At 44.5% G+C, this 11,301-nt stretch overlaps 1 protein-coding gene across 1 annotated transcript in view; it reads left to right on the forward strand.

Annotated features, from left to right (window-relative positions):
* Positions 1-2,296: 2,296 nt before the first annotated feature.
* The window catches only part of LOC135528688 (serine/threonine-protein kinase Nek11-like), a 44,959-nt gene continuing 35,954 nt past the window's right edge, over positions 2,297-11,301 (forward strand). Inside the window, exons 1-3 of the mRNA XM_064957799.1 lie at positions 2,297-2,410; positions 3,990-4,083; positions 4,430-4,559. Coding sequence (XP_064813871.1) covers positions 2,343-2,410; positions 3,990-4,083; positions 4,430-4,559 — 292 coding nt within the window. The 5' untranslated portion in view covers positions 2,297-2,342. The remainder of the gene's footprint in view (positions 2,411-3,989; positions 4,084-4,429; positions 4,560-11,301) is intronic.

Below are 11,301 nucleotides of genomic sequence, written 5' to 3' on the forward strand. Positions count from 1 at the left end.
AGTGTTGAGCTGGTATGTGGACATGAAGCTGGGGTTAGGGTTGGGTCTAAGGTTAGTGTTGAGCTGGTATGAGGACATGAAGCTGGGGATAGGGTTGGGTCTAAGGTTAGTGTTGAGCTGGTATGCGGACATGAAGCCGGGGTTAGGGTTGGGTCTAAGGTTAGTGTTGAGCTGGTATGTGGACATGAAGCTGGGGTTAGGGTTGGGTCTAAGGTTAGTGTTGAGCTGGTATGTGGACATGAAGCTGGGGATAGGGTTGGGTCTAAGGTTAGTGTTGAGCTGGTATGTGGACATGAAGCTGGGGTTAGGGTTGGGTCTAAGGTTAGGGTTGAGCTGGTATGTGGACATGAAGCTGGGGATAGGGTTGGGTCTAAGGTTAGTGTTGAGCTGGTATGTGGACATGAAGCTGGGGTTAGGGTTGGGTCTAAGGTTAGGGTTGAGCTGGTATGTGGACATGAAGCTGGGGTTAGGGTTGGGTCTAAGGTTAGTGTTGAGCTGGTATGTGGACATGAAGCCGGGGTTAGGGTTGGGTCTAAGGTTAGGGTTGAGCTGGTATGTGGACATGAAGCTGGGGTTAGGGTTGGGTCTAAGGTTAGTGTTGAGCTGGTATGTGGACATGAAGCTGGGGTTAGGGTTGGGTCTAAGGTTAGTGTTAAGCTGGTATGTGGACATGAAGCTGGGGATAGGGTTGGGTCTAAGGTTAGTGTTGAGCTGGTATGTGGACATGAAGCTGGGGATAGGGTTGGGTCTAAGGTTAGTGTTGAGCTGGTATGTGGACATGAAGCTGGGGTTAGGGTTGGGTCTAAGGTTAGTGTTGAGCTGGTATGTGGACATGAAGCTGGGGTTAGGGTTGGGTCTAAGGTTAGTGTTGAGCTGGTATGCGGACATGAAGCTGGGGATAGGGTTGGGTCTAAGGTTAGTGTTGAGCTGGTATGTGGACATGAAGCCGGGGTTAGGGTTGGGTCTAAGGTTAGGGTTGAGCTGGTATGTGGACATGAAGCTGGGGTTAGGGTTGGGTCTAAGGTTAGTGTTGAGCTGGTATGTGGACATGAAGCTGGGGTTAGGGTTGGGTCTAAGGTTAGTGTTGAGCTGGTATGTGGACATGAAGCTGGGTTAGGGTTGGGTCTAAGGTTAGTGTTGAGCTGGTATGTGGACATGAAGCTGGGGTTAGGGTTGGGTCTAAGGTTAGTGTTGAGCTGGTATGTGGACATGAAGCTGGGGTTAGGGTTGGGTCTAAGGTTAGGGTTGAGCTGGTATGAGGACATGAAGCCGGGGTTAGGGTTGCGTCTAAGGTTAGGGTTGAGCTGGTATGTGGACATGAAGCTGGGGATAGGGTTGGGTCTAAGGTTAGTGTTGAGCTGGTATGTGGACATGAAGCTGGGGTTAGGGTTGGGTCTAAGGTTAGTGTTGAGCTGGTATGCGGACATGAAGCTGGGGTTAGGGTTGGGTCTAAGGTTAGTGTTGAGCTGGTATGTGGACATGAAGCCGGGGTTAGGGTTGGGTCTAAGGTTAGGGTTGAGCTGGTATGTGGACATGAAGCTGGGGTTAGGGTTGGGTCTAAGGTTAGGGTTGAGCTGGTATGAGGACATGAAGCTGGGGATAGGGTTCAATTCAAATCAAATGCTTACTTACAAGCAACAATGCATTTTTTTGTGTTGCTTAAAATAAAAAAAGAAGAAGAACAAAGTAACAATAAAATAACAAAATGTGGTCAATGGTCAATGTGTAGGGGTACAATGGTCAATGTGTAGGGGTACAGGTTAGTCCAGGTAAATCGAGGTAATATGAGGCTAGGGTTGAACTGGGATGTGCACATGAAGCTAGGTTGAGGGTTAGGCTTTCGGTTAGGTTTAGGTTTAAGGTAAGGGTTTAAGTTATGGTTAGAGGACAGTGGGAGACATATCTGAATCAGGGTCTCCAATTAGTATTCCTCTTGATTAGATCATCTCTTTCATAAGTATGTTGTTTATGTCTGATTACTGCCCATCTCACTCTAAATGACCTTGTTACATACCTTACATGTTGAATGAAGTATTTACATCCACATAGGAAGTGACCTACAAAAGGTAAACGCTAGAATTCAATCAAATCTACCACCCTGAGGTGTTTACAGTGCACAGTGTCTCTTTTTGCCATGGTAAATTCAAAATCCCATTAAGGCAGCAATTGTTTTTAACAGTGCAGAGGTAATTGTATGTAGGAGTATCGGACCTCTGACCTATCTTACTCGCCAACGCTCCAGCCCTCCCAACCTCTGACCGTTGCACCTTGACCTTTGCCTTTTGAACAGGCAGAGAAAGGTGCACCTTCAGACACTGAGGGAGAAGTCAGAGCTAGACAGAATGACCCCCAGGGAGAGAATGAGGCTGAGGAAGCTGCAGACTGCTGACGACAAGGCCAGGAGGCTTAGGTAGGACACCCTTACATACCCTCACAAGTACGCACGCACATGTACACACACACACACACACGCATGCGCACACGCACACCACAGTCATTCGGTCCATGACCGTTATAGAGCCTGTAAGGTCCCATTGGGATTCTTCTGGGCCTGATGCATGGCTGGGTTCCCTTTAAAGATGAAGAGAGTTTTGTGTAAATGCATTCTCCCCTGCCCTAGTTTCCTTGGGCTGAACTGTGTTGGAGACGTGTCTACAGGGAACGATACTGAGAGCGACAGAGGGGTGGTGGATGGGAAGGACAACAGGCCAGGCAACAGGGCTATTGATGTGCTCTATGGAGTTCCAACTTTTAGCAGGACGCTGATATTATACAAGCCATGACCTTCTCTCTCTCTCCTCCATCTCTTTATGTGTGTCTCTATCTACCTGTGTTTCTTTCTCTCTCATTTTCTCTCTATCTATATCCTTCCTCCTCTCTCCCCCACACTCTGTTGTTTCTGGTTGATAACTACAGTGTTATTTAAAAACACATTTTTTTAACCTTTATTTAACTTGGCAAGTCAGTTAAGAACAAATTCTTATTTTCAATGACGGCCTAGGAACAGTTGGTTAAGTGCCTGTTCAGGGGCAGAACGACAGATTTGCACCTTGTCAGCTCAGGGATTTGAACTTGCAACCTTTCGGTTACTAGGCCAACGCTCTAACCACTAGGCTACCCTAAGACTATGACCTCCTTGTCTTAATGATCAACATAACACGCTGCCATCTCACTTTTATACTGTGTTGCATCATTCGTCTACAGGTAACTGCCAAAATAAAGGAAACCCAAGCATGGTGTCTTAATAGGGCACTGGGCACCACGAGCCAGAACCGCTTCAATGCACCTTGGCATAGATTCTAAGTGTCTGGAACTCTTGGAGGGATGCAACACCATTCTTCCACCAGAAATTCCATCATTTGGTGTTTTGTTGATGGTGGTGGGAAACGCTGTCTCAGGCTCCGCTCCAGAATCTCCCATAAGTGTTCAAGTGGGTTGAGATCTGGTGACTGAGACGGTCATGGCATATGGTTTACATCGTTTTCATACTCATCAACCCATTGTTACCACTCGTGTCCTATGGATGGAGTCATTGTCATCCTATGGGGGAATAGCCACGGTAGACTAAATACTTTTTTATACATGACCCTAAGGATGTTTAACTCAGGAACCACACCTGTTTGGAAGCACCTGCATTCATTATACTTTGTATCCCTCATGATCTCAAGTGTTTCCATTATTTTTGCAGTTACCTGTATATTAAGATATAAAGCAAGGGGTGTGTGGTATATATGGCCAATATACCACGGCTAAGGGCTGTTCTTAAGCGGGACGCAACGCGGACTGCCTGGATACAGCCCTTAACCATGATATACCCATATGCCCATATACCACAAACCCCCGAGGTACCTTATTGCTATTATAAACTGGTTACCAACGTAAAAATGTTTTGTCATACCCGTGGTATACAATCTGATATACCACAGCTGTCAGTCAATCAGCATTCAGGGCTTAAACCAGCCAATGTATAATATAATGTAACACTACAGGAGACTTGCTGAGGAGAAATACCAGGAAAACCACTTCCGAATGCAGGAGCTGAGGAGCCGCCATTTCCAGAAAGTCAGTTTGGACGTCTTGAATGTAAGAGAGACACAATTCTAAAAGTTGAATCAAAAGCTCTCTTAGGAAATAATGCATATAATTGGATGAAAAATGTTTTGTTTTTACCCTCTACGACTTTACTTACTTGAATAAACTAATTGTTTAAGTGCAATTAGTAGTCGGTTCTTTGGCCTGAGTTAAATTAAACTCTAAGGGTGTCCCTTCTCCGTGAACCTCGTTTGGTATTCCCTTATGTTCTCATTAGCCAATCACTCGCTTCATAATTGAAACACCCCCTAAAAAAACTAAAAAACATTTGTCTTGTTAAAAAATTAAATAGATACTTATGACTAATTGAATTGAAAACTCCACTTCCACCCAATAGGAGAGTGCAGGAGATGCAGTCCACCAGACTGCACCAATCACAGCTGAGGACTACCAGTCACTGGGTTGCTCACAACCAATGGGAAGGCAGCGGCAGGACAAGATGCGAATGTCTGAGCCAGTAGGGCATGGTGAGTATACTGCCTTCTTGTACCTTTTATTTCTGTTAACGATAGGATTATGTTTTTATGCAGTACATCTTGGTGAGCCTGCAGTACATCTTGGTTAGCCTGCAGTACATCTTGGTTAGCCTGCAGTACGTCTTGGTTGGCCTGCAGTACGTCTTGGTTGGCCTGCAGTACGTCCTGGTTGGCCTGCAGTACATCTTGGTTGGCCTGCAGTACATCTTGGTTGGCCTGCAGTACATCTTGGTTGGCCTGCAGTACGTCTTGGTTAGCCTGCAGTACATCTTGGTTAGCCTGCAGTACATCTTGGTTGGCCTGCAGTACATCTTGGTTAGCCTGCAGTACATCTTGGTTAGCCTGCAGTACATCTTGGTTGGCCTGCAGTACATCTTGGTTGGCCTGCAGTACATCTTGGTTGGCCTGCAGTACATCTCCCCACCACTGTTTCTATAAAAAGTTTAGGGATGGTGCTGGAGAAAAGTAACTACTCTCAAATTCATAGACAGGGATATAGATGCAAGGACTGATCATCCATGATATCAAAATGATAGTTGTAACCATGAGACAAAATAACAAAATGGACCAAAACTAAACAGTTCTGTCTGGTGTAGACACAAAACAGAAAACAACTACCCACAAAACACAGGTGGGAAAAAGCTGCCTAAGTATGATTCTCAATCAGAGACAATGATGGACAGCTGCCTCTGATTGAGAACCACACCCTGCCAAACACAAAGAAATACAAAACATAGAAAATAAACATAGAATTCCCACCCAAATCACACCCTGACCAAACCAAAATATAGACATAAAAAGCTCTCTAAGGTCAGGGCGTGACATTGAGGCTATACAGTTTTGTTAATATTTATTTTGTTTCCAAACATGAGAGTAAAACAAGCTTATATTTGGTGTTCTGAAGGGGTACGACAGTTAAACTAAGATCATGATGCATTTCTAAGATATATTATTCAAGAATCAATGGATACCATTCATGTATGTAGCAACTGCAGAAAAGTTTGTTGAAATGAAACCTTATGTAAACCCTGATGAAAATGTTGCTTTGGCAAATAAAAGTCTGTTCCCATTTATCCAAGACCACCTTAAACTGTAATGTGTGCTTGAATCTTCGCCAAATGTTTTTTTTCTATTTAACAACACTCAGGCACTTTGGAGGAATACACACACACACACACACACACACACACACACACACACACACACACACACGCACACACACACACACACACACACACACACACACACACACACACACACACACAGGCACACGCACACACAGGCACACGCACACACACACACACACACACACACACACACACACACACACACACACACGCACACACACACACACACACACACACACACACACACACACACACACACACACACACACACACACACACACACACACACACACACACACACACACACACACACACACACACACACACAGACACAGACACAGACACGCACACACACACACACACACACACACACAGACACAGACACGCACACACACACACACACACGCAAGCACGCACGCACGCACACACACATACACACACAGACACGCACATGCACACACACACACACACACAGACACACACACACACACACACACACACACACACACACACACACACACACACACACACACACACACACACACACACACACACACACACACACACACACACACACACACACACATCTCTGTATCTGTCCACACTGCCAATACAAACATGCCATAATAAACAGCTAAACACCTTGTCTATAAACTGTGGGTCTAGGGAGGTTATGAGATTATTGTCTGCTGTGCTCTGGGACTGGTATTTAACCTGCGCCCAATCACACGCCCAATCAGGGCCGGCCCCGCGCCCAATCACACACCCAATCAGGGCCGGCCCTTCACCCAATCCTCTCAGATCGGTGAAGACCAGGATGTAAGAATACGAAAATAGGAGATTTCAACAACTGTTGTACTGTTGCAGCTGTAGTGCCCTTCAGTGTTGGGGTCAGTTTAGTCTTGTGTTGCTACACCTCCAAAATCACACCATTTTCACGCCTCACATTTTAGGGAAGGTCGACGAGGCCTGGGTAAGTTTGAACTCAAGTGTAACTGTGGGCAAGTGATTTCAATTTAAAATAATGTTTGCAATTCACATTGGAATCCGTCATTAATTTAAATGACTATTTAATATCCAATATTCCTTGGTGGAAAAGCAGTCGAATTTCCAAACCCACAGACCAACCCCCTGCTTACAGTTTTTTTCGATTGCTAAACGACAGTGGACACAACTGGAGTCACATGTGCAAAACTCTAACTACAGTCTGCACAGCGGCAGTTCATGTGGACCAAACTCTAGTTCGTTTTTCATTGCTTGAACACAGTTTTCAAAACTCTACACACTTATCCCATGACTTTAACCACAACCTGCACAACACTGTGGATTTACAGCACTTTGTTCAAATGCTAACACACTGCTGTCAAAACTGTGAACCACACATTCAAAACGGAATAGATTTCAGCCTTGTGCCTTTCAAACACTGCTGATTGCAATTTCAGCTGAAAGGCTAAGCAGGTGTCTTGTTTTAGACTTGTTAGTGAACACACACACATATTACAGTATATATAGGTAGAGCTCAGAAAGACTCATTTTGGAAATGGAACAAGGAAGATGGGTTCGTGGAGGGAGAAGGGTGGCAGGGAGAGGTCGGATGCGTGGAGGAAGACAAAGAAGACAAAGAGCTGTTATTTCAGATGAAATAAGGGCTACACTTATAGACCATGTCGTGAACCATGGTCTCTCATTGAGAGAGGCAGGGTTGAGGGTGCAACCCAATCTGCAAAGATCCACAGTGGCATCTGTAATGTGAATTTTCCATCATACAAACAGGTGAGAGTTACATCCTTACAGTAAATGAAAACTTTACAGGAATCTATTTTGTATTGCAATTATAGAATATTTACACAGATATATATTACAGTAAGTTTGACTGTAAAATATATTTTTACAACAGGACCCAAAGGCTGCCCCCAACAGGGGGAAGAGGAAAAATATTTTCAGATGTGCAGGAAAATGCTATTGTTGACATGGTTGTTGTCAACAATGCAATAAAACTGCGGGAGATTCAAGATAGAGTGCTGGCTGATAATGATATATTTGAAAATGTTAATTCTGTCAGCACAACAACTATTGCTCGAGTCCTAAAGAATCACCAAGTTACAATGAAACAGTTATACACTGTACCGTTCGAGAGAAACAGTGAACGGGTAAAAGAGCAAAGATACCAATATGTCCAGGTAAGACGTCTGAGGTTATGTACACAGCTATACAAAATATTTACAGTAAAAAAAAACACTAGCATTTCTACAGTAAAACTGTGCACTTACTGTTTTTCAGAGAGTAATGGAGGTGGAAGCACTGGAAAGACCACATTCATTTGTATTTATCGATGAAGCTGGATTTAACCTTGCCAAAACACGGCGCAGAGGAAGGAATGTTATAGGTCAAAGGGCCACTGTGGAGGTTCCAGGCCAAAGGGGGAAATATCACCAGGGGTGATGCAATGGCCAATGATGGTTTGCTTCTCAACACACCACTCATTGGCCCATACAACACAGAAAGGCTTATAGCTTTCCTAGAACAGCTCTATGCTCAGCTAGTGCCAGCAGAACAGGGGAGCCAGTAAGAAACGCCCAAGTTTTTGTCATAGTTTGCGATAACGTTGCTTTTCACCACTCTGCAGCTGTCACAGATTGGTTTGCAGCACATCACAGATTTATGGTTTTGTACCTGCCTGCATATTCACCCTTCCTCAACCCAATAGAGGAGTTTTCTCTGCCTGGAGGTGGAAAGTGTTTGGTCACCTCCCACATGACCAAATGCCTCTTTTGGAAGCCATGCATGCCCGGATGTGAGGACACGAGTCCAGAGGACTGCCAGGGATGGATAAGGCACTCCAGAAGGTTCTTCCCCAGGTGCATGGCAAGAGAAAACATTAGATGTGATGTTGAAGAAAACCTGTGGCCTGATGCTAGAGAGAGGCAGGATTAGCCCCTCAATTATTTGTTTGAATTACAGTATGTACTTTTAGTTTCTACCTTTTTTTCTCATTTCTGTAATTCCGTAAATTACTACAGACTATTGAAGCAAACTGCTAATTTTAATTTACCTTAAAGAATTGTTATGTTCTAAAAATAAAAATAAAAATCATGTGAAAGAATGTCACTCTTTTCTTTGAAGAAAATATTACTTTGTATGAAGTCACTGAAATTGTTCAAACTGTAAAGATGAAAAGTTTGTATTTTCTGTATTGGTGTTTGATGCTAGTGTTTTTACTCTCAGTGTGTTCTGAGTGACAGTGTGTGTTATCTCAGTGAGGGTTGTGCATAGTGTTTGGCTGCACTGAGCTTGTTTTGAGCCATGTGTTAAGAGTTGTGTTGCTTGGAATGAGTTTTGCAGGTGATGTGAACTGTTTAGCTCAGGTGACTGTTGGTAGTGCAGACTGTAGTTAGAGTTTTGCACATGTGACTCCAGTTGTGCCCACTGTCGTTTAGCAATCGAAAAAAACTGTAACACTCGTCCCACTTTCACTTCACTGTGGGACCCCCATGGTGGGAGATCCAGGGGGTCCCTCAGATCTCCAATGCCCCAGATTCCCTCATCTCGACTGGGATCAGAGTTACCGAGAGCCCCTGATGGCATGAAACCTCTCCTACTCTGACAGACCAGCCATGAGGTACAGCAGCCCAGGCAGTATCATCAAAGGCAGAGGAGCAGAGGGAACATCCATCACACAGTGTGCAGGGGAGAGTGTAACGTAGAGGATGGCTCATAGTAATGGATGGATGGAGTGAATGGAATGGTATCTTCTCTCTCATTCCATTTATTCTGCTCCAGCCCGTCCTCCCCATTTAAAGTGTCACAAGCCACCACTGTTATTTTATTTATTTATTTATTTTTCTTCTTTTTTTTACCTTTATTTAACCAGGCAAGTCAGTTAAGAATAAATTCTTACTTTCAATGACGGCCTGGGAACAGTGGGTTAACTGCATGTTCAGGGGCAGAACGACAGATTTGTACCTTGTCAGCTCGGGGGTTTGAACTCGCAACCTTCCGGTTACTAGTCCAATGCTCTAACCACTAGGCTACCCTGCCGCCCCAGTACTACACACACACACACACACACACACATACACACACACACACACACACACACACACACACACACACACACACACACACACACACACACACACACACACACACACACACACACACACACGAACTGCAAGGAGCACACACACACACACACACACACACACACACGCACACACACGCACACGCACGCACACACACACACACACACACACACACACACACACACACACACACACACACACACACACACACACACACACACACACACACACACACACACACACACACACACACAAGGAGCACACATGCAAATAAGAAAGACAAGAGAAAAGTGCTTTGTTATTTTTAGTAAACCACATTAAACCAAATCTCAATGGCCCACTGCCCCCTTTCCCCTTTCAACTGTAGACATGGTTTGACATTAAAAATACCTCAAGCAGCCTCACTGGGGAATAAAGGCAAATATTAGACTCAAATGTATTAGGAAATAAACATTGAATTATGCATGCCGATGACCTCCGCCCTCAGTATAAATAAACATACAGTATCACTGAGAGCCACAGGCAGTCACAGATGCAACATGCCCACAGGTTTCAACACAGTGTGGTAGGATATAGGGGTGAAAGAAGGTTATATTATCTGAGTTTGAGGTCAGATGACAGAGCTCTCTCTCTCTCTCTCTCTCCCCCCCACCCTCTCTCTCTCTGACAGTCCCAATTTGCCCAGTGAAGCACTTTTTCAAAGTCTCAGAACTCTTTGCAGTCGGTCTCAGAGAGTTGCAGAGTCTGTTGGACAGGGAGGGAGGATTGATTGACTGATGTGAGTACCTTGCCCTCTGTAACCTTGGCCGTGGTACTGCTGGTGCAGGAGGCCAAGCGGAGGGCACATGAATGAAACATTCTGGATTACAAAAAACTTCTTTGCATAAGTGATTATTCTGGTCTGGTATTAACATTGCTAATTAAAATCAATGAAGCACTGAATCAGGTGAGATGGGACAGAAACCACTGACAGAAATCGCTAACAGGTTATAAGCACCAGACAGACAGGGTGTGTGTGTGTTTGCGTGTGCACTTGTGTGTCATTCTCTGTCGTGGAGAGTCTGCCGGCTGGTTGGACTGTGGGATGCCTGGTCATAGGTCACTGATCTCATCTGCTTCAGGCTCTGTTGGACTCACTCTAAGAAAGACACAAAAGGGAAGGCTTTTAGGAGGCTTATAGTTTGTGTGATGTAATAGTGGACTGTAGTTGTATGACTTGACTGAGACATCATTATTTACCTGATTCCTTTATGATACTTTGGTCAATTTTTAGAGTTGTTTTTTTTCTCCATTTCATTCCCTCTCTCTGCCTCTTTATCTCCATTTCATTCCCTCTCTCTGCCTCTTTATCTCCATTTCATTCCCTCTCTCTGCCTCTTTATCTCCATTTCATTCCCTCTCTCTGCCTCTTTATCTCCATTTCATTCCCTCTCTCTGTCTCTTTATCTCCATTTCATTCCCTCTCTCTGCCTCTTTATCTCCATTTCATTCCCTCTCTCTGTCTCTTTATCTCCATTTCATTCC

The sequence above is a fragment of the Oncorhynchus masou genome, unplaced genomic scaffold (genome assembly GCF_036934945.1).
Source record: "Oncorhynchus masou masou isolate Uvic2021 unplaced genomic scaffold, UVic_Omas_1.1 unplaced_scaffold_1020, whole genome shotgun sequence".
Classification (NCBI taxonomy): domain Eukaryota; kingdom Metazoa; phylum Chordata; class Actinopteri; order Salmoniformes; family Salmonidae; genus Oncorhynchus; species Oncorhynchus masou.